The sequence below is a fragment of the Poecilia reticulata genome, chromosome 18 (assembly GCF_904066995.2).
Source record: "Poecilia reticulata chromosome 18, P_reticulata-male-v2, whole genome shotgun sequence".
NCBI classification, from domain to species: domain Eukaryota; kingdom Metazoa; phylum Chordata; class Actinopteri; order Cyprinodontiformes; family Poeciliidae; genus Poecilia; species Poecilia reticulata.
In genome coordinates, this window is record NC_088847.1 from 3,491,723 (window position 1) to 3,519,714 (window position 27,992).

The following is a 27,992-nucleotide window of genomic DNA, read 5'->3' on the forward strand; positions in this document are numbered from 1 at the left end:
TTCTGGTGACTCAGTCTACAGTAAATTGTCGTGAAAGTCATTTATGGCCTAGTTCTAACTATATATTATGGTCTGGAATCCGTTTGGAACAGACACTCTGCTGCTTGAAAAATAAACTCCATATATGTTGAAATGTGTTTTTATATTCCTGGCACACGTCATGTGTTTTGTTTTCACATAAATCCATTATCATACAGATTTTCAGCTTAATGATTCACAGACTCATTAAGCGGCTGACGACTTCCTGGAGGAATGGACACTTGTGTTAATGATATCCCACAAATTACGCGCATGCGCTTACCCCTTCTCCCAATGTTGTAGTTTCTCCTCCTACAGTCAAGCAGAGTTTTATGGAGCTAACCTGGTGTTGACAGACTATGTAGGGCTGACTGTCATTGATCTCCTCCTCTTTCTGTGCTCCTGCTCAGCTTCGCAGCCGCTGTTCCCTTCAGACACCTCTGACCCACCGAGACTGTCTGTGCCTCTGTTCCCATTTGGTTTCTCTTCTTCTGCTTTTCTGAAGTGGTCCTCCGGGCACCCTTCCTCTTATATGCCTGTCACAGGCACTGATTTGTAGTTTGTTTTCTTCTCCCCCGTCTTCCTGTTCCCTCGGAATACGAGAGCTCTTGTGGGAATTTTTGTCGCGCGCAGAACTGTACAACTTAGACGCTCGAGGACAAACATGAGCGCAACGCTGAAATTTGTCACCTTTCTGAGCTTCGCCATCACGGTGGCACCTCACGGCGAAGCAGGTAAAACATTTTAAAATAACTAACCGTTTTACCTTCCTTCTTTACACATTCTATTTTCGGGGAAGGAGGAAATTCATTAAGTTTGGAGTTTAGGTGCAAAACACCTGTTGGTTGCTCTGTCTTGGTTGCTGTTAATTTTATCGCTCATTTCCTTAACTATATATAGAAGGGTAATTTAGTGGTGTTTGGTATCTAAATTGCATTTAATGGTATTTACAGCAGAATATAATTACCAGTTCTAGTCGTGTGATTAACCTCTGAGTCCTAGTTGCTCTAACTTTACACTGTTTGCCAAGATGTTCTTATTTAACAAGTTACTGAGCTGTTTTCTCAATCCACCAAATGAGTTTTTTTTTTTTGTCATGTTTAGATAGTGAAATATATAAGTATATAGTAAGTAAAACTAAAATGGTTATGCTATTAAGTTTTGGGGCTGAATTGAAGCTGTCGCGGTTGTGGAAAGTCGGCCAAAAGGAGGATGTAAAACGCTTTACTGTGATAGAATTTGTAATAGAAGTTTCAGCAGAGCTTTAATAAAAATGAAATGAAAACAAGCTTTGCTTGCTGCGTACGCCCGTCCTTCACTGCGCTGCTTTCGACAGCTGTCATTCCTGAAACGCACAGAAACTGTTTCAACCATCCGCGAGAGTTCGACTCCTATTCCGAGCTTTTCACTGCTTTCCTAGGAATGACAACCTTATTCGATAACACCTAATTCGGAATCTAAAAATCAGCAAATGCCTCATATTTTGGTCATTTTGTCAGCAAAAAAAAATTAAATAAATAAAAAAGCACGTATTAATTTATTAACAACAAAAAATTACACTAAAAACACAACTTTTCCTTTTTTGTGATCAAAAACAGTGAGTGGAAATTTTAGTGGTTTCATTTTCTTATAATTTCACTGTGGCATCACTGCCCATGCATCCCATTTATCTCAGTATAATGTGCTATAAATACAAATGAATACATTTTATAATCCTGATTATTTGTTTTAAGGTGACATGGTATGTGGGACAACGCTTTTGAGGTGCATAAAACAAACAGCGCCTCCTGCAGTATGCGATGTTTAGAATTAAATGTGAGGAATGTAAAAATCATAAAATACTTTTTTCATCTTTAACAGTGATTTTCATTATTTTTAAATACAGAAAGAAAATCACGATACATTTATATTGCTGCTTATCAGTTGTTGTTTTTTTTTTTAAAGAAAACAAAAAAAGCCCCTTGTAAATAAATGTAATGTTTTGTATTTTAAAACAAACATCTTACTTTAGTTTGTATTTTTTGTATTTTCATTCTGGTTGTTAAAAAGAATGACGAATGGCGAATGCAAAAACATTCACCATGTTAGGTATGTTGCTTCTGTGTACACACCACAGTTCGTACGGCACAACGTAAATAAACAGGGTATAAAAATAATCACGGTTACATTTTTGATAAGTTTAATGATGAAAAATTTTCTTTTTGAAAGTGATGTCTATAAAATTGTGAGCCACATATAAAAAAACACACACAAACAAAACAAACCCTTCAGTGTGCAGCCATGCCGTCACAATGTGAAGCTTGTATTTTGCTTGTGTAAGTTAGTATGGAAGGTGTCAGAATATGAAAAAAGTGCCAATTTTTCCATTATTCTTTGCCAGTTATTTTATGTTTTTATTATTTTATATAAGAAAAGAAAATATTGTTACATTTAAGCATCTGCTTATCCTTTTTTTGACCACAAAAAGAAAAGCGATTGTATTGTATTTTAGAGTTTTAGCTTTCATTTCTCATGACTGGTTTCTGATCCAGAAACATTTATTTATAATGATTAAGTAAACAGATTTTTTTGGGATGCTGTTGTGGCACAGGGATAAAGCATCAACTCGCACATGGAGGCTTCGATGTGGACGTCATAGGTTTGAGTCCAGGCCTGGTGAAAAATGTAAAAGGATTTTTTTTTTAAATAATGCCAAAAAAAAAAGCTAAAAAAGGCCAAGACGTTGGATTTTGGTTTCCCTCTTTTACATTCAAAATTGTTTTATTCCTGAATGACCTATTTAAATTTATTGTAAAAGATTTAAACAGTAATAAAATGTGGCCAATTTCATTTGTAGAGTAGCTTGAAAGTATCTTTACCTGTTTGATTTGTTGTTTTTTTTCTGACAGCAGACAGATGTCATGCTTTAGTTGGGTCTGATCTAAGTGTTGTTGGTCTAATAGGAGGCCATGTTTAGGACAGGTGAATGAACTGGAAAGCTGTTTGTGACTGCTCTTGATACTGTGCTGTGATCTGATCGACTGCAGCTGCCAACACTGTAAATACACCTTCAACTATACCAGAGAGGCATTTCCAAAAGCTCAATCTGTTTTGTATTTTACTTAAATATTTTGACTGCTATCAAATTAATGTTTCAATAACTTTTGCCGCTCAGCCCATTTGCTTCTGGTAATGCTAAAAAAATCATACTGTTAGGGGTATGTGCTTTGATAAAATTTATTACATTTTATTTGATTCATTTTATTAATAGGGGTATAAAGTAGCAGTGAGTGGGATTCTTTCATTTTATCTGTGTGATGAACTCGCTTTGAGTATGTGTGTGTGTATGTGTATATATATATATATATATATATTATTATTTTTATTTTTTTTTGATAAGTTTGGATTTTGGTTTCCCTCATATATATATATATATATATATATATATATATATATATATATATATATAATATATTGGGGGGAATAAACTATTCCCCACAATAATTTGTAAAGTCGTAAACATCTTGTTTTTTCAATATGCTTTTAAGTTACTTTAATAAGCATTATGGAATCATTTTAATTCATTATGGCCTCTGTCTTCTTCTTCCTCTATTTGCTGTTATCTGACAGAATGGAGAAAAAAACAGTTTACAGTCTAATCAGTCATAAATGCATATTATTGATTTCTAACACAAATCTAAAACCCTCTTGTTGTGGGAAGTGCCCACAACAACAAGTTTTTTTAAAATGTAGTGTTCCAGAGGATACTTGACCTTTTACTTCTTCCATACACATAAATTCAGGCTGAACTTTATAGTATTCATTGGTATTTCAACATGTTTGACCAGCATAACATACATCACTGATATTGCCTAAGAAGCTACATGTTGGCATCCGCAAGGAGCTAATTATCAGATCTCACCATCTCTCAGTGTAGCTGGTAATGTGCTATTCCTTTATTTATTCAATTCGCTGATATTGGTGACCAGAGATCCTCAAGGTCTTTAACGTGTTTATTTGAATATATAAATATTAACACAGGCCTACCTTCACTGTCCAGTTTTCTGGTTCGATGTTTAAAACCTGGACTTTTTTTCCTTCTTTAAATAGTTTTAACTTTTCTCTTTACAAGTATAAATGTACATGGGAACATTAGGAAGAGTATGCTAATTATATGACTGGAACACTTTACCTTCATGGAAACAAAAGTCACATCCTGAAACTTGACTTTCAGAACTTGATGCAGAGACATCACAGCCCAGCTAAATGCAATCAAGAGCTGATAATTGCTCAGTTAAAATGAGTAATGCGTCATGTTGAGGCACCAAAAAATGCAAATTTAGTTTTTCCACTTTTTCAACAGTCTTAACTACGGAGCTCAAACTGATCACAGCATCTTTTGCTGTAAAATTTAAGGGAATTTTTTTGATAATGATTGGACCTTACAACACTTAAGAGTTTGACGCCCCAAAGTTATCATAGCTAAAATGTTGCTAAAGGCTTTAATTAAGAAAAAAAGAGAGAAATACCTAAATCTGTAAATATTGCTTTAAAATAAAAAAAATGCATAAAATGATCTAATTGCTTTTATTCAAAACAAATAAACAACAAAATGTAAAAGGGGGGCGGGGGAGATGCAGCCAAAACAAAAATTACCATTATTACCATTAAAATACATTTATTTTTGCTTGGAATTTAATATAGATTAAAGATTTATATTTTTTATTTATACCTGTTCTAATTGTTTTCTGTGGTAGCCAGCTAACAAGCATTGCACAGCAATGGGGTGGGGCAGAACGTAATCTGAAATGAATCAACCCCCAGATAAAATTAGGCTTATTTGCAAAATATATAAAGCAGTACCTGTTAAAACAGTTCATATAAGTCAGCATAACTCCAAGTGCAGGTGGTTTCTCTAAATGTAGCAGCCTGTAGCTGTCTGGACCTGTTGCAGAGGGGCTTCATAGCCAGAAACTGGCTTCTGGCAGCATTCCTGAAGAATCCGAGCCTGTCCTCCTGGGCAAAGGCTTCCGGTTCATTAACATTCTTGGTTTCGCAGCTGCCCTTTTTTCAACTTTACTGCCCCCTGTGACAGCCACTCTGGTTTCTAGAACTTCTCCTGGAAGACTTGGTGGACATTGAGGTGTATTTGGGATCATCGTCCTGGTTGGAGGTCCAGTGATGGCCAAGCTTTAGCTTCCTCTCTTGGTAGTTTTTGGTGATATTTTCATGATGCTCATTGGGATTCATTGGTCTCCAGAACGGTTCTTGGTGCAGTGATGCAGCCATTAGCAGAGCTCCTGAGCATTGCTATTTCTATAGCATAGAAAGTACTCCTGTTTCAGTGCTTTTGGGTTTCCTTGTTGTCGTTTTCTGTTTGTTTCTCCACCGTCTTTTCAAACTCCCAGTTGGTTTCTTCCTGCTAAATGGGAGTTGTTTATTTCCAAAGTCTACAACTTAATGCAGCGACTGTCATATTTGTCTTGCTAACAATGTGGCTTAGCCACATTGTTAACCAGGCTAAACCAAATCCACTTAACACTTTGATATTTCCTTTCATTCCCAGTGACCAGAGGGTGTTTGAGTCAGATGTATTAGTACCTATAGGCAGCATCTTTATGCTGCGTCTCTGACTGTCATTTTTCTTCCCTCCTACAGATCACCGTCTTCCTGCCCCCCAAAACTGTACTCCTCACTGGGCGGATAGATTTGTTGTGGAAGTGAAATGGACTTGGCCAAAGCCCAAGGATCTACCAGAGAGCTGTAAAGTTGAATTTGAGATACGATGGACGGATAAGCAGGAGGATGTAAGAATGGCTACATTTGGGGGGTAGGGTGCTTGGTGTGATTATGATGATGATGACCTACATTCTCTTCACATTCCCCACGTAAAAACTACGTATGCACAGATCCCCTTTTTTTACTTTTGATTCTGATACAGATATCTGAGGGTTAGCATCGGCCGTTACTGATCCGATACAGAAAAACAGAGCTGAATTGACTTAAAGCATTTCTTTTTTAAAACACAGACATAAATGTATCAAATTACATATTTGACAAGCATCTAAATGTTGAATCATTCAGTCTGGGGCACAACCAAAAGTGATGCGCAAATGTTCTACAGACCCTTTGCATCTGTCACAAGAAATATCCTATGTAGTTTGACCATCAAACAGCATCATCTGTGTATGATTTTAAATTGGACCGCCTGTAATCTAGCATTACTAGAGCCATGGTGGTTACCGTTTAAGGCTTGCTTCCGAACTTCGTTTTTAATCGAGATATTAAGATCCTCCACCCACATATTATTGTGTTTAGTTAAGACAGTTTATATAAAGAGATGTTAACCAGCGATCAAATTAAATATTTAGCCTTCAGCAAAGTCTCATATAATTTTTCAACTAAGCACACGACAGCAGTGCCCATCAGTTGAACAGTTTACTCCACATCTGAGCTGTTTGTTATCTTTAGACTTCAAATCTTTTCTGACCTTATCCTGAGGTCACAGCTAGCATCAGGCATTGCCATCATTCAAAACTTTTAATTTCAAGGTCATCACCACTGCTTTCAACACCTGCGTCTAGCCATGAAAGGAGCACCTGTGCATTTGGAGTTCTTGTTTTTCTTTTCTCTTTGGTCTTTTGCTTCTTATTTTTACCAAATATTTAATCTTACATTTATGTGCAAGACTTTTAAACCCTTAACAGTGTTTCTCAACCTTTTTCAGCCCAGCGCCCCCTAGCCTTTATCCAGGTCCCTCACCGTCCCCCACCAAAGAATTTGCAGGCTACTTTGCACTGACCATTATTTTATCATTAATATTACTATCACCATTGTAGATGTTTTGATTTTTATGCGTGTTTCTGTATTTATAATCAAAAATAATACATATAATAATATAAAAATAATACAGGCGTCTACGAAAAATGCAATGAACATTCAAGTTAAAATTGGTAGGGCTAACAGCAGCCAGTCAGAGTGGAAAAAATATTCTCATTTTGTGCCATTTTCTAGTTGTTAAATATTCCACAAAATGACCAGATAAAATATGTTCAACATGCCAGTTTAAACTTTGAACTATTTCCAAAACGACTGACCTTTGCAACATTAAAACATGGATAGAACTGTAGCTACATTAATCATAGCTCTTCTTCTCTTCAGTGTTTGTCAGTTTTTGGTGGTGCAGCTCTGTGCTGCATTCAGGAGAATGGGACATCAGAGTATCATCCATAAAACTTCACCCACATGGCATTTATTGTGCAAACCAGAGCTTTCAGTGAAAAAACAAGTTACTTTTAGTGCCATACAAATATGAGATAGAAACATGGATTATATCTTTATATAGACATGTCTATTGATTTATAGATTAATAGTTTTACTGGACAGAAATTACAAAGATCAAATCTGGTTTTTAATCAAATCCTGAGTCAAATTGAAAGTGTCAGAGTCATCAGCCTCATGACATTAACAGACATAAAAAATATTTAAGAAATAAATATATCAAATCTAATTAAAAACATAAATAAGTGATAAGTTATTTACTGTTATAGTCTGTAAGATTGTCAGGGACCAGACAGTACAAAGTGCAGAACACAGGTGTTGAATTAAAAAAAGGTGGGTTTTTATTTACCCAAAATTATGAACAAAGGTTAACATAACAATTAAACAGGCATGCCAATAAAAGAGGTCAACATAAATTCCTAAACTCAAGGCATAACTGACAAGACCTCAAACTGACCTAACTGAAATGAGACAACAGGGGAATTAAATACTGGTGTAGCTAAACCATGTGGACACAATAGGGGAAAACAAAATGGCTGCCACCTGACAACTAACACAAACAATGAAATAAACCCAAAAACCACCCCCCCAGCATGACATAGGTGGTTTAGTCCAATGAGGCCATCAGCAGTAGTTTAGGAACGTCAGCCCTTTGCCACGCCTTTTGTCCACCAGGGAGGGGAGCCAAACACCAGGTAACTCAAACAAAGAAAACAATATTAATACAACATAATTGAATTTCGACCTTGCATTATTAATATCTGTGCATTTTATATAAACATTGGAAGGTGGAAAAAAATATAAAGAATACTTAAACTTACTAAACAAACTAAAGTGAAAAGCAACTTATGATGAGGTGTGGATCTTACCCTGTGTGGCTTGCCATCACACTCCCCGCCCCTCTTCAGGACTCTCGCCAGTGGCGTAGCCAGAGGGGGGTCCAGGGGGGCCAGTGCCCCCCCTGTCATCTGATTGGCCCCCCCAGTGGCCACCCCTGATGATTGACATGTAACGGCACCAAGTTATTCCTGTACATTATTTGGAATCATTCTAAGTCAATCTATCTAAAGAAGAAAAACAATAATAAATATATGAAAAGAAAATGTATAAAACTTTATATAAGTCCATGTGATGACATAAATAAATAGATTTTTATCAGGCGTGATACCAGCCTCCTTTGTCATAACAAGAAGCTGATATTCTTCTCCTGGATGTTTCAGTTGTGCTGCGCTGTGGTGCAACTCAAAGGCTAAAGCGCTTCATACCTGGTGGTTGTAAAACACCAATAAGTAATTTATTGATCCTCCGCAAAAAAGAGAAAAAACCGAAGAGGGGCCGACAATGTTCGTAGTTTGGAGCAGAGGTGGCGTGGAGTTTTTTTGTTGTCCGTCAAAGAAAAAAATCATTTTATTTCCAATTTGTAGTCATCAAACGAAACATTTATTATTTCTCTGCGAGAACGTTTTTAAAATCAGGTAACATTTCACAAAATTACGTGATTAGAAGACGACAGAACTCTGATCGTTTCCTGATCCCGCATCACTTCCCTCTGCGGGAGAAAACCCAGCAGAAGCGGATCAGCTGCGCTAGGAGCTTCAAAGCCTCTGGTCCGTTAAAGCGTCCAGATCAGAGATGATTCTCTGACAGATATTGTTCTTAGTATGATTAATAATGAGCTCCACAATGTTTTCTGTGCGTAAAGTTCAAACTGTCTGCGCACCAAGTGGTCAGCTGATCGCAGTCTGGACAGAAACCAGCGAACTGCTCTCTGTTCTTATCAAAATGAGGCTGAGGAGGTAATCTGACATATTAACTCCGTTAAGTTTTTACTGGTTTTGTTTTTAAAACATCATTAACGTAAGCAGTGTAACTATATATTGTATATTTGGCGTTTGTCGTCTCATGTGTGATTAATTGGAGCATTTACGCGCATTTATTGCCCAGCGCTCTGCGCTTGTTTCTGTTTAACGGATCTGCACTTTAATTTCTTTCCTCTTTCAACAGTCAGCTGTTATTCCTCTACTTAAACTATAAGTAGATCATAAAATTCTCTTTAGTTTTTCTTTGTGTGCTCCAAACTCATTAAATGTAAACTCATCAGAAGCCCGAACCACCATCAGGCAAATAATTCTGTAATTCTGGTCCGACCCGGACTATTGTTACCTGTCAAAACGGAGCTTCCTAACCAAGGTGTCCATAACTCTTCAACACGCTGTCAGCTCCCGGTCAGAAGGACGCATTTAGTTCAGTGTGCATGAGATGATATTCAGAAAGGATCTTTTATTTGATTGATTTTAGTTTCCTCTGCGATTAACTCTTTGCATAAAGTCTATCATGTCTCCATGTGCGCCAGTCAAAGGTGTTAATTATAAGATATGACAGAGGGGATTAAAAAATAACCAAATATTCAGTTTGGTTATTTTTTTAAATAACCAAACTGAAGGGAATTTTTATATATATATATATATATATATATATATATATATATATAAAAATTCCCTTCTCACCCTCCGCGGGTGGTCTGTTTCATCCTCTGAGCTCGGGTCCTCTACCAGAGGCCTGGGAGCTTGAGGGTTCTGCGCAGTATCTTGGCTCTGCCTAGAACTGCACATTTCTGGACTGAGATGTCTGATGTTGTTCCTGGGATCTGTTTGAGCCACTACTCCAGTTTGGGGGTGACTGCCCCGAGGGCCCCGATGACCACAGGCACCACTGTGGTCTTCACCTTCCAGGTCTTTTCCAGTTCCTCCCTGAGGCCCTGGTATTTCTCCAATTTCTCATGTTCCTTTTTCCTGATGTTGTAGTCACTTGGTGTTGCTACATCCACCACAACGGCTTTCCTCTGTTCTTTATCCACCACCACATTGTCCGGTTGGTTCCCCATTACCATCTTGTCTGTCTGGATCTGGAAGTCCCACAAGATCTTAGCTCGGTCATTCTCCACCACTTTTGGGGGTGTTCCCTACTTTGATCTCGGGGCTTTCAGTCCATATTCTGCACAGATGTTCCTGTACACTATGCCCGCCACTTGGTTATGTCGTTCCATGTATGCTTTCCCTGCCAGCATCTTGCACCCTGCTGTTATGTGCTGGACTGTCTCAGGGGCCTCCTTGCACAACCTACACCTTGGGTCTTGTCTGGTGTGGTAGATCTGAACCTCTATTGCTCTGGTGTTTAGGGCCTGTTCCTGGGCGGCCAGGATGAGAGCCTCTGTGCTGTCCTTGAGTCCAGCTTTCTCCAGCCATTGGTAGGTTTTCTTGACATCAGCCACTTCAGTTATTTGTCGGTGGTACATCCCATGTAGGGGCTTGTCCTCCCATGGTGGTACTTCCAGCACCTTGTCTTCTGTTCCCCATTGCCTGAGACATTCGCTGAGCACACACACACACACACACACACACATATATATATATATATATATATATATATATATATATATATATATATATATATATAGATGTGCACACACACATTTAAAATTTTGCCCCCCCCTCCCCGAGAGGTAGTCCTGGCCCCCCCTTGGCCCCCCCAAATTTAAAAGTCTAGCTCCGCCACTGACTCTCGCTGATGCAGCGAGAGAGATAGTCAGCAGTGAGGTTCTCCTTTCCTGGTATGTGGCGCACAGTGAACTGGAACGGTTGTAGGGCCAAGTACCAACGGGTAATTCGCCCATTTGTGTCTTTCATCTTTTTAAGCACTGTAGTGCTTTATGATCCGTCTCCAGGGTGAAGTCTCTTCCCAACAGGTAGTAACGGAGGGAGTCCAGAGCCCACTTGATGGCCAACATCTCTTTTTCCACCGTGGAATAGCGAACCTCCCGTGGAAACAGCTTCTGGCTGATGTATGCCACTGGACGACGGCCTCCCATTGTTTCCTGAATGAGAACATCTCCCAGACCCTTATCTGAAGCGTCGGTCTGTAATATAAACTCTTCTTCAAAGTTAGGACTGTACAATACGGGTTGCTTACTTAGCGACTGCTGGATGTCATAAAATGCCGCCACTGCCTCCTCGGTCCACTGTATATCATTGGGAGAACGGGTTCCCACCATATCTGTGAGCAGAACTGCCCTGCTAGAGAACTGGGGGATAAAACGACGGTAAAACCCAGCCATGCCCAGAAAAGATCTTAGTTGCTTCCTTGTTTGGGGCAGTGGGCATGATTCCAGCGCCTGATCGTCACGTGTTTCACATCATGTGTTGATTTTTTTTCACTGTTCAGCGTTGGATTATCTGTTTTTATGCCATAATTCACATCTAGTTCGTCGCTCCGTTTTATGTCCCGCTTCTCCTGTTTCAGAGTTTTGCGCAATTTTTTATTTATTTTTTACCGCTTATGGTGCAGGGTGGTCGGGAAGCGTATCGATGGGGAAAAGGCAGACTGACATAAACCTTTTAAAACAACGGAAACAATTTCTGCATTCTGATTATTGAAATTTAAAAGCGCTGTGTTGTTCTATCACCCCCGTTTCATACCGGACCACTTACAGCACCGGTGTTAACGCTATAAAATGAACGCTCTCTATCGTGGTATCACCCATGGAGGGATTTCCTTATTTCTCTATTTGAATGGGTTCATTTTGTAAAGGAATACACAGTGAGGGTATCGTGATTTTAGCTACCAGTAGCAGGAGAACGAAGCTGCGCCAAAAAGCTAACAAAAGCTAACAAACACTGAATAGAAGAAGAGCTGCCATCAGGGCCGGATTTAGGATAGGGGCCCCTGGGCTAGAGTCAATATATATATATATATATATATATATATATATATATATATACTTTGTATGTGTTTGTTTTGTTTTAGAGGATGAGCAGAAAATGACCGAACAGTAAGTTTTGACAACTTACAACTTTAATAAGCCAGTTGTCACAAACTACAAACAACTCTGAACTCTTTTCTAGAAAGACTAAACCACATGTTGGGGTTGAAACTAGAATATGATGCTTGCATCACAAAATAAAATCACTGAATAGTTATTGTTGCCTGGACTTCAACACAAACTATAAAACAGATTGAGTGCAAGAAAGTGCAATGCTCAAATATACTTTTACAAAGCAAAGCGAGTAAAACAATATTTATACAAATGTCCCCAGCATTTACAAGTCCATATAAGTACAAGTGGAATATATCAAAACTCAAACTTTTTCTTTGGTTTTAAAGTTCTTGGTAAATAGTGGAGGAAATAAATGCCAAAAAAGTGCTTCTCTGCCAGTCAGACAGAACATGGATATAAACAATATCTTCTGGAAAAAAGAGATCAGGCATACTGTGGTTTTCAGAAAATATCCTGACCCAGGTAAGTCCAAAGTGCTGCCCTCTGAAGGATTTTTTACAGCACCCGGTTCTCAATAAAAGCATCTTCTAGATCAAGGTTTTTACAGAGAACATCTTGAAAAATATGAAGAACAAAATACAGATTTCCATTTATTAATGACACTTTTGCATTCAACTTATTTGTAGGAACTCGAACCACAATCACGACCTACATTTACTCAAACGCAAACCATGTAACCCAAATAAGAAAACAATACTCAACCCTGAAAAGTTTGAAACTTTGAGCCTGTCTTATAATGCAGACATGCACAATCTTTGTTTTGTATCTACAGTCATTTAAATTTTTACTTTAATTTAGCAGATAAACTTTAAAAAAGACCAAGTTTGTTTTCAAATTATTTTACAGTTCTTTTAACATAATTTTAACCGCTGTCATATTTTCTGTTGTCAGCCATTGTAAAATAATATTCCCTTGACGCTCCTCTTACCCAATGCGTAAGATGCATCAAAAGTGGACCAATAACAAGCAAGCATTCAAGATGGACGTTTGCCAGAACAAATTGGAACATTTTTCATTGGTGCTGTCAAAATCATCATAGTCATTGATTAAATTCTGACACTATCCATTCACAAAAACACAAAACATCCTTGGGGCCCCCGAAATGCCGGGGCCCAGGGCTGCAGCCCCGGTAAGCCCCTACTAAAATCTGGCCCAGGCTGCCATCGATATAGTTGCAGCCAAACATGTTTTAATGTTACACAATACAGTTTTACCAAGTTGCTCAAAGTCTAAACTGGCATTGTTGTGCATGTAAGGTGTGTAAAGTTTACCTTCGACTAAATGCCCCCCAAAAGCATTCCAGTGCCCCCCTTTTGTAAAAATGTCCGCCAGTGCCCCCTGCCGTCCTCTGAACGCCCCCTCGGGGGGCGGTAACACCCACGTTGAGAACCACTAATCTAAATCATTGTTTCTTCTGCTGTGCCATCACAAATAAATTTTCCCAAAAATGAATCACCAATGAACTGACTTGAAGGAAGACGGACGAAACTCCAGCAGTAGCAAGCCATAAACAGGAAACAGGCCCTCCTGCCAGTAGGGCATGTGCACAGCGCATTGCAGGGTGTCAAATTACGCAGTTACCGATCATGTCCGGTCAGCAACTAAATATGTTGTTTACAAAGTGTGTTTTATAAAATTACGACATGTCCTATAGACCTTTAAATCTCGTCAACTGTTTTTAAATAGCTATAAAACCAGAACATTTAGTGCAAAACTTGCATATGGGATTGTTTTCGAAGAATTAAAGACTCCTCTTGCGGACAAACAAAAAAAAGAAAGTCGCATGTACATGTTGTTAACCTGTACATCCGCAAAACAGGTGATTAGTTATGTGATTAGTGATCCCATGGGTAGGATCATCAAGTGCCTAGCAGTCATGCTTTTGGACTTTGGGAGGAAGCCGGAGTACCCGGAGAGAACCCACGCATGCATGGGGAGAACATGCAAACTCCATGCAGTTACTATGAAGCCTTTGAGGTCGGGCAGGAGACCGACAGGACTCGCTACCAAGTCCTGCAGGTCAGACCAGAGACCGACGAGACTTACTACGAGGCTCTGGAGGTCAGGCAGGAGACCGACAGGACTCGCTACCAAGCCCTGCAGGTCAGACCGGAGACCAACGAGACTTACTACGAAGCCCAGGAGGTTAGCCGAGAGACCAACAGGACTAGCTATGAAGCGTTGGAGGTCGGGCAGGAGACCGACAGGACTCGCTATGAAACCCTGGAGAAGTGTATTGCATATTGCATTTTCAAAAGTGTAGTGGAGAAGTCTCCAACCACACGTCTGACTACAGGCTGCTGCTTCTGTGGCTGGTCTGAAACAGCCGCAAAACACATGATTAGTGATGTGATTAGTGATCCCATGGGTAGGTTTGTCAGGTGCCTAACAGTCATGCTTTTGGACTTTGGGAGAAAGCCGGAGTACCCGGAGAGAACCCATGCATGCATGGGGAGAACATGCAAACTCCATGCAGTTACTACGAAGCCCTGGAGGTTAGCCGAGAGACCAATGGGACTAGGTACAAAGTGTTGGAGGTTGGGCAGGAGACAGACAGGACTCGCTGCCAAGCCCTGCAGGTCAAACCAGAGACCGACAAGACTTACTACGAGGCTCACTTCTCCAGAGCCCTGGAGAAGTGTAGTGCATATTGCATTTTCAAAAGTGTAGTGGAGAAGTCTCCGACCACACATCTGAATACAGGTTGCTGCTTCTGTCGCTGGTCTGAAACAGACAGGCTGTCTTCATGATGGCTAGACAAGACTTACTACTGGCAGCTATTTCTGCTGCTTCTCTGTGTCCCTCAGCCTTTTCTCCAACTGTTCCACTTGAAGCTGCAGGTTTTTGTATATATTCTCAAAGATGGTGCCCTTCTTCTGCAAGGTGGTGTATTCCTGCTCGAAGGCGGTGTTTATTTCCTCCAAGTAAGTGTTTATTTGCTCCAACATGGTGCTTTTCTGCTCCAGATCGGCCTTTTCCTTCTCTAGGGCAGTATTTTCCTGCTCCAGGGCAGTGTTTATCTGCTCCAAGACTGCGCTTTTCTGCTCCAGAGTGGTCTTTTCCTTCTTCATGGCAGTGTTGTCCTGCTCCAGGGCAGTGTTTATCTGCTCCAACACGGTGCTTTTCTTCTCCAGAGCGGTCTTCTCCTTCTCTAGGGCAGTGTTTTCCTGCTCCAGGGCAGTGTTTATCTGCTCCAACATGGTGCTTTTCTGCTGCAGAGTGGTCTTTTGATTCTCTAGGGCAGTGTTTTCCTGCTCCAGTGCAGTATTTATCTGCTCCAACACGGTGCTTTTCTGCTCCAGAGTGGTCTTTTGATTCTCTAGGGCAGTGTTTTCCTGCTCCAGTGCAGTGTTTATCTGCTCCAACACGGTGCTTTTCTGCTCCAGAGTGGTCTTTTCATTCTCTAGGGCAGTGTTTTCCTGCTCCAGGGCAGTGTTTATCTGCTCCAACCTGGTGCTTTTCTGCTCCAAAGCGGTCCTCTCCTTTTCTAGGGCAGTGTTTTCCTGCCCCAGGGCAGTGTATATCTGCGCCAACACGGTGCTTTTCTTCTCCAGAGCGGTCTTGTCTTTCTCTAGGGCAGTGTTTTCCTGCTCCAAGGCAGTGTTTATCTGCTCCAACACGGTGCTTTTCTGCTCCAGAGCGGTCTTCTCCTTCTCTAGGGCAGTGTTTTCTTGCTCCAGGGCAGTGCTTATCTTCTCCAAGATGGCACTTTTCTGCTCCAGAGCGGTGTTCTCCTTCTCTAGGGCAGTGTTTTCCTGCTCCAAGGCAGTGTTTATCTGCTCCAACGCGGTGCTTTTCTGCTCCAGAGCGGTCTTCTCCTTCTCTAGGGCAGTGTTTTCTTGCTCCAGGGCAGTGCTTATCTTCTCCAAGATGGCACTTTTCTGCTCCAGAGCGGTGTTCTCCTTCTCTAGGGCAGTGTTATCTTGCTCCAGGGCAGTGTTTATCTGCTCCAACACAGTGCTTTTCTGCTCCAGAGCGGTCTTCTCCTTCTCTAGGGCAGTGTTTTCTTGCTCCAGTTCAGTGATTATCTTCACCAAGATGGCACTTTTCTGCTCCAGAACGGTGTTCTCCTCCTCTAGGGCAGTGTTATCCTGCTTCAGGGCAATGTTTTCCAGCTCCAGGGCAGTGTTTATCTTGAGCAAGACGGCGCTTTTCTCCTTCTCCAGCTTTATATTCCTAATTTTAATCCAGTTCATCTTCTCCTCATTTTCTTCCGTCAGAGTCTTTCTGTTGACGAACAACATGCTGACTTTTCTCAATGTGTCAAACAACCACATATTGAGCTGACTCTGTAGATATATCCAAATACACAATCACTTGTTTAGAGACAATACTCTGCGACTTCTGCAGTGGTAATGACCGTAGAATTCAAGACTGCAGCCTTGTGACATCAATGCATCACTCTCTGTGACATCAATTTGTGTGATGTCACAAATTGATGTCACTACCCCAACAGAACTAGAAAACTGCTGAAGTTTGAATAAAAACAAACTTTACAGCTAAATGCAACTTGGCTTAGCTGATGGTCATTTCAGACAGTTCAACTGGTAATATATTAATTACCAAGGCTGTAATTCGCACTTGGGAGTCAGCGGCTCTTTAGGATAATGGCCTGGCACAGCAGGGTGCGAGGACCAACTCTCTTAAAAAAGACATGTTAAAAAATAACACAAAAATGTATTACCTTTAATGCACATTTTGTGTTCATTTTAACACGCAATGTGTTAAAATGTACAGAACATTATAACACACTGTATGTGTTAAATATTTCAACACATTTTTGTCTTGGTCAGGCACAAATTTTCTAACAACAGATTATATCCATCCATCCATCCATTTTCTTCCGCTTATCCGGGGTCGGGTCGCGGGGGCAGCAGCTTCAGAAGGGAGGCCAAGACTTCCCTCTCCCCAGCCACTTCTTCCAGCTCCTCCGGGGGAATCCCAAGGCGTTCCCAGGCCAGCCGAGAGACGTAATCCCTCCAGCGTGTCCTGGGTCTTCCCCGAGGCCTCCTCCCGGTGGGACGTGCCCGGAACACCTCACCAGGGAGGCGTCCAGGAGGCATCCTTACCAGATGCCCGAGCCACCTCAACTGGCTCCTCTCGACGTGGAGGAGCAGCGGCTCTACTCTGAGTCCCTCCCAGATGACCGAGCTTCTCACCCTATCTCTAAGGGAGAGCCCAGCCACCCTGCGGAGGAAACCCATTTCGGCCGCTTGTACCCGTGATCTCGTTCTTTCGGTCATGACCCAAAGCTCATGACCATAGATGAGGGTGGGAACGTAGATCGACCGGTAAATCGAGAGCTTCGCTTTTTGGCTCAGCTCTCTCTTCACCACGACGGACCGGTACAGCGCCCGCTTCACAGTAGACGCTGCCCCAATCCGCCTGTCGATCTCCCGCTCCCTTCTTTCTTCATTCGTGAACAAGATCCCCAGATACTTAAACTCCTCCACTTGAGGCAGGACGACCCCCCTGACCCGGAGAAGGCACTCTACCCTTTTCCGGCTCAAGACCATGGCCTCGGATTTGGAGGCACTGAGCCTCATCCCGGGCGCTTCACACTCGGCTGCGAACCGCTCCAGTGGATAATTGAATCCTGCTAATAAAGGACATGCAGCCTGACCCTAACGTAATGTGTATAACCTGTTCAACTGTGCTTTGATTTCGGAGGTGGTCTGAAGAATTATATTCACATTGTTGATGTACTGTCTGCTGATTATGCAGCAAACGTGTAAAAAAATTACATGAGCCTATAAAGGCCAATTTAATCTAACCCTTAATGCTCAACTAGCAAATTGGCCGATTCAATTATTGTGGAGAGAACGCTACGTTTGTGAAAAAACATTGCTATCTTAAAACATTTCTTGAAATGAGACACATTTTTTCTTGTTCTAAGTCTTTATTGAAGTTCAAAACAAAATGTACACATTGTACAACAGCTGAGAATCTGAAGAATTAAAAGAAGTAGCCCACACTTAGGTTTGATTTGGAACATGATAGGGTGACGGTGACGTCATCGGCCAAAATTATAACTTTTAATATCTCAAAGACAAAAGCTGCACAAACGAAAATTTTAACGGCACAAACCTGCACAAACGGAGCACTAACGAACTAGCCCACTTTGGTTTGTTTTGGAGCGATATGGGGGGATGGTGAACTCTAGATGACCTAAAAAATAATGTTTAATATCTCAGAAACCAAAACTGCACAAACGAAAATTTTAACGGCACAAACCTGCACAAACGGAGCACTAACCATTCAGACTATTTGCTGGATTTTTTTGACGTGGGTGGGGTGTCAGCTTCACACAGCTAATTTACACTCATCACCTGTTGCGCCGCCTAATCGTCATGTGTTTCACATGTGTTGATTTTTTCACTGTTCAGCGTTGGATTCTCTGTTTTTATGCCATAATTTGCATCTAGTTCGTCTCTCCGTTTTATGTCCCGCTTCTCCTGTTTCAGAGTTTTGCGCAATGTGCGCGTCGTTTTTTGTTTGTTTTGTTGTTGTTGTTGTTTTTACCGCGTATGGTGCAGGGCGGTCGGGAAGCATATCGATGGGGAAAAGGCAGACTGACAGAAACCTTTTTAAAACAACGGAAACAATTTCTGTATTCTGATTATTGACATTTAAAAGTGCTGTGGTACCATTGTTCTATCACCCCCGTTTCATACCGGACCACTTACAGCACCGGTGTTAACGCTATACAATGAACGCTCTCTATCGTGGTATCACCGATGGAGGTATTTCTTTATTTAAATGGGTTAATTTTTCAGAGGGATACTCAGTGAGGGTATTGTGATTTTAGCTACCAGTAGCAGGAGAACGGAGCTGCGCCAAGAAGCTAACAGAAGCTAACAAACACTGAATAGAAGAAGAGCTGCCATCGATACAGTTGCACCCAAGCATGGTTTAATGTTACACAATACCGTTTTACCAAGTTGCTCAAAGTCTAAACTGGTATTGTTGTGCATGTAAGGTGTAAAGTTTACCTTCGACAAAACGCCCTCCAAAGGCATCCCAGGGCCCCCCTTTTGTAAAAATGTCCGCCAGCGCCCCCTGCTGTCCTCTGAACGCCCCCTGGGGGGCGGTACCACCCACGTTGAGAACCGCTACCTTAACATGAAGCCCACAAGCTTATCTGACTTATACAAGTCAGGTTGTATTTATTTCACAAGAACAGTGCTGGATTGGATGAATTTCCAATGCAGGATTTACCAGGATTTAGTGTATAAAAAAGCCTTAACTTCTTACTCCTCCTTGTTTACATAGGTGTGGATGACCCAAGTGTTGACACTGGACAACTAAGCTAGCAGTTTGCAGATAGACAGAGGTTGTCTCCCAAGCAAACATTACTTGAATAAAAATGTTGAGTATTGTGAAGTTGTGGTTAAAGAGCGAAAGGTGTAAAGACGCCCACATAAAGCGACTACAAGTGTTTAATTGTGGTTAACCAAGCATGACTTTCATTGTCTTTGTTTATGCTGACTGGATGTTTCGAACTGTATCAAATTTCATCATTTTATATTTAAAAATAGGTTTGTGTGCGTAAGATTCTGTAATTTAAATTACCATTTGTAGGTTAAATTATCTGCCAGGTTTTTTCATAAATAAAAAAAAATTCAATGAATTGTTTGAAATATATGCCGTGGCTGAGTAATATATGATTTGAAGTAAACTCACAAATTGCAGTGTAATGTATTTTAAAATCCATTTTTGAGCATTTTGAATCAAGTCAGAATTGGACTAGGCATTGCGATTCTATATGCAGTTTTTTTTCTCTGACTGAAGACATTCTGCTGCTATCTGAACACCTCCAGATTTAACCTGGAATTTTATGGAACAATAACTGGAGCTAATGCTCTCTGTTGCTGTCTTTCAGGTTGCTCGTGTGAAACACACTAATTTCACTTACTACTATTTAAGTAAAGATTTCACCGCCGACATTCTGGAGCTGAGCATTTCCTCCAAACCCTTAAAAGGCTGTAAAGGCTGGAATGAAAGTGACCCTGTAAAAGTGAATATTAACGCATCGAAATCATATGGTGAGGATGAAGAAACTGTCAAGTAGTAATAATAATCCACAGTTGAGCTTCACAGGCAGATGTACAGACTGTAACTATACTTTACGGTTTGTCCTGTGCAGCTGAGTTGGTGAAGGACTTCAGATGTTTTTACCTGTCCAACGGCTCCAAGTGTTTCTGGACTCCAGTTGATCCATCGGAGGATCTGAAGGTGTACTATAGGTGGGAATCGGTTATTTTTTGTAAAGGTGTAACAACAGAATAAAAAAAATGTCCACAGTACTGGTTAATAATTACTCATGTTCCACTGTGTTGACCCAGAATGTGTTCACAGTAACTTTTGTGAGCACACTGCAAAACCACAAAATCTTACCAAGCATCTTTGGTCTAGATTCTACTACAAATATAACATAATTTGTTTCATTTCCTGTGTTCTAACATGTAAGTAACATTTTAACAACATATAGCAGCTTATGTTAAATCAGTTATTTCTTAATATTTATTTTAAAAAGTACCAGTTCCACTGGCAAATTATTTCACTTATAACATGGGGAAAAATAAATTGCTACAAGTAAAATAAGCTGCCAGTGGAACTAGTACATTTTTAAAATTAATGTTAAGAAACTATTTACTTAAAACAAGCTGACTTGTCAGTTAGTTTTGTTTTTATGTGTACTTGCACTAGAAACTCAGCAAAAAATACTCAAACTTTTATTGCTTTTGCAGTGAGGCGTAAAGAGCTGTTTGAAGAGAATGAGTCACCACTCAGACTCGTTTCACAGACTACGTCTCCCTCTAGTGGCTGAAAAGGAACTTGCATCTTAACCCGCAGGTGTGTGACATCAGCTGCTCTTTTTTATCATTTCAGGTCCCGTGGAAAAGAGAAGAAAGACATACAGAGTCTGAAGGTGTGTGAGGTTTTCAAGATGGAAGGGAGGAGCAGCTGTTCCCTGAAAGTAGAGAAGCGTCGGGATATCTTTGTGCTTGTGGAGAGTGAGACAAGAATGAACACCTTTGAACCTAAGATGGGTTGGTAGTCTTTGGTGACTCACTTCTATGTTTGATTAATTTCTTTATACTGCATTTTGGCCAATCTGATGAAGGAATTTTACCATTTATTTATTTTTAGAAATATACGTGCCGAAAATGAGCATCAATGAGACAGAAGATTATCTCCAGCTGACATGGAGAAAACCAGCTGTTGGACCGGACGGTGCATGGCGATTCTGCGTCTGGTACAAAGAATGTGGAAACAACAAAGTAAGTTTTCATGTCAACATCAAAATATTCAGGAGTTTATGATGCAACTGAGTTTCTGAAGGTGTGGGTCGTGGTTCCGTTTGGGGGCGGGGGAGTGAAGTTATGACAAGAGAGGGCCTTCCAGATATTTGTTTACAATGTTTTTCACGAGTAAGCCTTATTTTTATTTTTGATCTGTTTCAAAACGCTATAATGTGATAAACATGTCAAAGCCCCAGGAGTGTAACTATTTTTCATATGCGAAGCTAAAAAAAAGAAAGCTCCATCCTGCAAAGATATGTTGAAGCTGCACATCTGATGCGAGCCAGTTTTTTCTAGCTCTTTAAGCTACTTAAAAAAAATTTAAAAATCATGTTTGTGAACAATTAAGCACTGAGCTACTGAACTACAATACAGTCAAATCGGCATCTCACTACTGAAGGAAGTGTTTCGTTTCACTTCTATTTCCAAATGAGAAAAGGCTGATATACCTGTTTGATTTCACTGTTTTGGTAAAATGTTCTTCCTGTTTCCTCACTAGCAAGATTACACAAAAGCTAGTTCACTTTTTGACAAGAAAAGACAACAGAAATATGGGACATTTGAGCAGAAATGATTTTTCCTTTCCGACAGTTTTGAGAATCATGTTTTTTACACTTTATCTTTTGAGTTGTAAAAGTAAGCTAATTATAACCCTTTCTTTCAGCCTACTAGGTGCTATGAGTTCAGTCAACATCGAACTGTGAACATCCCCTACAATAAATGCTGTAGGTATGAGTTTCAGTACAACATCAGCACTAACAAGTTCAACAAGGACGTATCCAGTGACACCAGTGAAGTTATACCTCATGGTAAATATCCAGTTTTATTTACATCTTTCTGTTTTCTGTCTTAACATAATTTTAGGTTAGACACCGATGATTTCTCTCTTGATCGTCATATTTTTTAGCTTTACCAAAAAGAACGGAGTTTCTTCTCCATTGTCACACACAGGTCTGATGAAAGTACTGCAACATTGTTGCCTGATGTGAGTTCCATATCATGAACAGATAGTGCAAATTGGAATATGATCAATGTATCATGTCTTTGGACCATGACATCCTGTATCATATTTCATAGCACATTTGAAATGAAGATTAGAGCTAAGGAAGACTAAAGCAAAAAAGGCTAAAGTATTAATAATAGTGCTACAGAGATATTTATAAAGTATAATGTTTAACATTTATTGTTTTTTTGATGCTGATACATACATTATTAAGCAAAAAATATAGAATAAGCTGCTCGTAAATTTAATAGTTTGATTTGATGTTTGGTTCCCAGCATATATAGACTAAAAAGACACTCTGTCGTATACATTTAAAAGGAAGTCAAGAAGGTCACAGAACAAGCTCCCCTAACATTATAAAACATTTGCAAAAAATTCAATTCCATATCAAAAGGATGTACTGAGGATACAAAACTCTCTGTCTTTGTTGCTGCACTGGTTCAATGAATGTTGCTAACACAAAGGTTTGGCTTCAGACAGCTAAAACAGATAAGATAATTAGAAAAAGTCTCAGTATGAACAATTAGTATATGAAACAGATAATTGATAGACAAATTATTTCTCAAATCATAATGCAGAGAGCAGTGTAAAATAAAATTATACTAATCCTCAACCACAAAACTCTCAAACGTCTTTTCTTCTGGCACCCCTTTGAATCTTCAATCACCAGAGGCAGCATACCTGTTGTTACCTGAGCACATAGACAGCTTTGTCTTCTTTTCATGTTGAAATTCACAGACATCTCAGTTTGAAACATATCTTTAATTTGAATGTAAGTTACAAGTTTGGGTTTCCTGCAGATTCTCTTAGCTTGCCAGCTGTAGTTTTGCAGTAGCTGCTTTCAGGATATGTGAGATTGTCTAGAAAAAAAGATTATTCACACTTTTTTTTGGAGTAAGGTTTTGTAAATCTATCATTGCTAATTATCTTCTTGCCTGTGTTAGAAATGATTCACATCACTGTGAGCTCTGTGAAAAAGTAAACACACCTCTGGAGTGATTGAAACTTGCCAGCTAAAACGGTTGGTACATTTCAGAGCAGCTTGGTAGCTTTCTGCCATTAAGAAGATTTAATTACTTCTTCAACAACCTTCTTCATGGTGATGTGACGTCCTTCTACTACATTCTTAAAACAGTTTCCAAATAATTTGGATGTATCATTATACTAAAAAAAAAAAAAAATATCAGTAATATCAGTAGAGATCGTCCCAGAAAGTATAGTACTTATAAAATTTAAGACTCTATAAGCCTTAGCTAGCATGTCAAGTAATGTTGTCCCCAACCCACAAAAAAGTTGAGAAACATTGAGATTTTCAGCTGATGTTAAAATGAGCATGTCTGGCCAAATTAACAGCATATTTGTGAAAAAGGAAGTGCATGTCAGCACAAGTACCTCATTCCAACTGAACGGGGACAGCGGTGGAGCATGGCGCAATGACCCCAACTTCATCCTGATTATAATGCTTCAACAAAACATGTTACATAAGCAAATATACAGAAACAGAAGAAGTACTGTAAAGAAGTGGGACAGAATGCACTTACAGTTCTGTGAAAAACTAAGACTATATTAGAGTGTACTCAGGTTTTCTGTTCAATAGAACTAGCAGTCACTACTGGCATGCCACTACTTACTTCCTTTCTCCTTTCTGTTTCTGTTCTGTAGTAAGCCCTTGAACTCTTTTGTATATTTGGAGCAGAAATGAGCTGAAGCCTCTTCAGAGTTTTCAGAGCAAAAGGCTAAAAATTGTATTCAACAACTAAAGAGACTGCTTTCTTTCTCTTCAAGGTACCACAAGCTCTTGCATCAGTACGGCAAATGTGGTGGCCATCATCATCCCGATCATCGTCTGCTTCTGTGTCATCTTATCTATCTACTGCTTCAAGAAGTACGTGTGTGTGAGGAGAAAAGAGGAGATGGTGTGGGGGGATTACGGGATAATTCCAAGTTTAAAAACATGTTTAAAGAGAAAGAATTCAGGGTCCGTGTGTCACAAAAACCAATAACACATGCGGTGCATTTATAGGAATCACTTGATTCCTAGTGAAGAAGAGAAAAAGGAAACATGAACCAGATAAAGTTGTCGTCGCTGCACATTTCTGGAGAACTGCCAAAATATTAGGCAACGATTACATAGTAACCCACAAATTTCTTTTGACAAATCACAAGAGGGCAAACATTTTGCATATCTGTCAGGCATGTAAATTACATTCTTAATCCACAAAAACAACATGAAACGGGAGACATTTTGAAGTTCAGAGGCAATTTACCAGTGAGCCGTATTCATACCACTTGGAACTATTTCACTTTTTATCACATTGAAAACACATACCTGAATGTATTTCATTGGGATTTTAAGTGATAAACCAACTCAAATTGTGCAGGGGAAGGAAATATGAGATAATTTTTCAAGCTAAAAACTGAAACTGCATGTCTGTCAGTGACAAAACAGCATGATGAAAACCAAGCAGTCGAACAGACATGGTGGTGGATAAAGTTGTGGAAAGGCTTGAAACAGGTTTAGGTTATAAACTCAACTAAATCAGCTGAAAATAGAAAGGGTGTGGCACGACTGCAAATCTACCAACACCACGGCGGTCCACACCTTAAACCAACTTAGGAGGGAAAATCTATGGAGAAGATTTGTTTTGCATTCCACAAATATTTGTTTTATCTTTGAAAGGAAGCCCCAACAAGTCTCCTCTACAGTCTGCCACAAGCAATGTAAGGCAAGCTGAAAGTATGTAAAAGAATATATTCTATTGGACTACATTTGAACATTTTGGTCTGCATGCAAAATGCTATTTGTGGAGAAAACTACAACCTTGAAACCATGGTGAAGCAAGATGGTGGCGGGGACAAGGAAGTTGGTGAGAGTGGATGAAGCTAAATACAGTACAGAAGCATGTTAAAGGAGAGAATCAGCTTCCAGTGCGATGATCATAAACACAGAATCAGAGCTGCAGCCTTTATGTATAAAACATGTTGGAATGGAACAGTCTAAGTCCCGTTTGTGACAAGACTTAGAAATGAATGTTCACAGATGGTATTTGGAAAAAAAGAAAGACAAAAGATTCACTCCAAAGGTATTCAGCGTTGGCACAAACATGCCCCGAATGTTTTGCAAAAAAGCACATCGAAGTTTGTTGTTTTAGCTCAACCAAATGTCGAAATGTTACTGAGTACCTTTGCAAGGAATGTAAACATGCTGTGTAAATGCAGGTCACATGGGTGTGACCTGTGCGGTTGCAAGTATTATTGGAACCTCTCTAGTAGGCATGACAGGTCGTAACATTCACCCTTTCACCCTTATTTTGTTCTGTTTATTTGCTTCTCTTTTTGCAGACATGAGAAAATCTTCGGCTGCACCCGACTGGACCCCTCTGTAATAAAGGAGATCTTGAACCTAAATAAGGAAAATAAGGTAATTTGTGTATATGTGTATATATATATATATATATAAAGAAAAGTGTAAAAACGTGAATACTTATCTCAGGTTTTCTCAGTTTTCACAAAGGTTTCAACATTCTTCTCGATTTTCAGATTTCCCAGGGGAACTTGTTAATGGATCACCCAGGGGAGCACACAGACACTTGCACTCCACTTGTACCTGGGAAGGGGGAATGCTGACCTGCTGTTATTAACAATCAAATATCTGCCTGGCAGCTGGACTTGAACTCTGGGTGAACCTACAAAAAAAGATAAACATTTGGTCAAGAGGCTTGGCCGTACTGACTCATAGAAACGCTGTTTCAACCTCTGGATTTGCTGCGAGGGGGAGCTAACCTGTGCTAGCAGCCAGAAGAGAACTGCCACCACTAAATGTCAGTGTAAACCTCCGAACATGGCGCTTCAGCACTATAAATTTTGACCTATAAAATGGGAAGCATGCAGCGTTGTATTGAAATCTCAAAATTACTGCACGAAAAGCAAAAACTGTGGAATATGCCAATTACTTTGGAAGTTCATCGTTGTTCTTTTACAAGTCTCAACGCTGACAGTTAGCAGTCTGATCAAGATTCTTCAGAATCCTTTTTTCAGGTTTCCTGCATTTTGTTGTGTTCGCTCACAAGATTAACCCATATTATATTTTTGTAAAAGGTCCTTATACTCGAGTCCTGAGTGGAAGCTACTCTGTGGGCTCTTGAACTCAACGGTTCCGAGTCAGGCCTGATTCCACTTCTGCTTGCGTCAATGGAATGGAGTCTGAAGATGTTCAGCTGACGCGCCACAAGCAGAGCTACGCTCTAACCAATCGTTCTGCGATGGCGGCCTCGTCAACACAAACTGGTCAACTTTCTGATGTTGGAGCGACTGGAGGCAGCTTAAACAGGGGGCGGTCTTTGCAGCCAAACTGAAATGGGTTTGTGACAGACAATGTTCTGTTGAATCTCTTTCTGTCTATGTATTTGTTTACTGCACTGAGTTTATAAGGAGTTATGCTGAAATCCTTTCAGGTGGTACCACCCATAACCTTTAACCCTCGTAATTCCATTAGCTGCATCTAGGCCAAATTGTACCATAATCTCTACCTTGTTTTCGCAGATGACTGTAAGTTGTCACTTGTACCAACCTTGACCTTCTGTTTACATATTTTTTTACAGTTAAAGAACTGTGTCACCTCATAAAACTAAATTTAGCCAAAGTTTATTGTATAAAACCTGGGTGGAGAAGGATAATAGAACTTTTTTTCATGCCTGCCTCAAGAGTTGCCACATGGTAAAATTCTTTTTTTTTTTCTGAGACTGTACTTAATAAGACTTAAGAAAATAATAGAGATAACTGAAGGATTATGCATTACCACTTTAAGACTAAACTGGAAAGTTTGGTTCTTCAGAAGAAAGAGGACTGGCTTTAGTCGTTGCCACACTCCTGTCATTCCTCTCCATGGCAGTGAAGATGTGTTGCTGATAAAGGGCATCACAGACCGTATAAGGAAATGCAATCTGTGGGAACTATCGTTTAAAAAAGGCCGTCCAGTAGCCGAACGGGGTAATGTACGGAGAGAAAGAAAACTTTGTGATCATGACCTCCAACTCAGGAGAAGAAGAGGGCTAGTTGTGCTGTCATGACTTTTGTACTTTATAGGAAATGGGTTTAAATGGCAGGTTAGCAGCTAAGCTAAAGAAAGCCAGTGATGACCTGAGTGGTGGGAAGTAAATAAACGATCTTCTGCTTGTAAAGGTTTGCTGCTATGTGGCACAATTCTATGTGCTTGGGCTGAATGGCTGAAGGTAGCTCATGAGTTGGCATTACTTCTCTTTGATGAAATGCTGTATGAAAGAGAAGCTCATGGCACAACTTTATTTCCTCTTTTGAACCACTGTAAGCATGTGTCCGGATATTCATTAACCCCCACTAACTCCGACTCCGAGTTGGCCAATTTTCTGGTATGCTTTACATAGAAATAAGGTTTTCATTGTTATGCGCAGTTTACTGTAAATCTTAACTGCAGTTTAAGGATGTATTCCCACTCTGTGTAATCAGCTTTTGAACTTTCTAAAAGGAGAACAGGGATGAAATACTGTAAATATTTGAGAAAATATTAAACTGATGTAAAGCATTGTTCAATTTA

General features: G+C 40.0%; 1 protein-coding gene across 1 annotated transcript; it reads left to right on the top strand.

The window, feature by feature from the left end:
* Positions 1 to 28: 28 nt before the first annotated feature.
* LOC103480166 (uncharacterized) lies at positions 29 to 27,982 on the top strand. The gene is made up of 10 exons (XM_008435029.3): positions 29 to 752; positions 5,656 to 5,804; positions 19,995 to 20,157; positions 20,259 to 20,358; positions 21,005 to 21,165; positions 21,266 to 21,396; positions 22,082 to 22,226; positions 24,206 to 24,305; positions 25,763 to 25,841; positions 25,961 to 27,982. Exons 1-10 carry the CDS (start codon positions 683 to 685, stop codon positions 26,045 to 26,047), a joined length of 1,185 nt encoding a protein of 394 aa, XP_008433251.1. The 5' UTR covers positions 29 to 682; the 3' UTR covers positions 26,048 to 27,982.
* Positions 27,983 to 27,992: the final 10 nt, after the last annotated feature.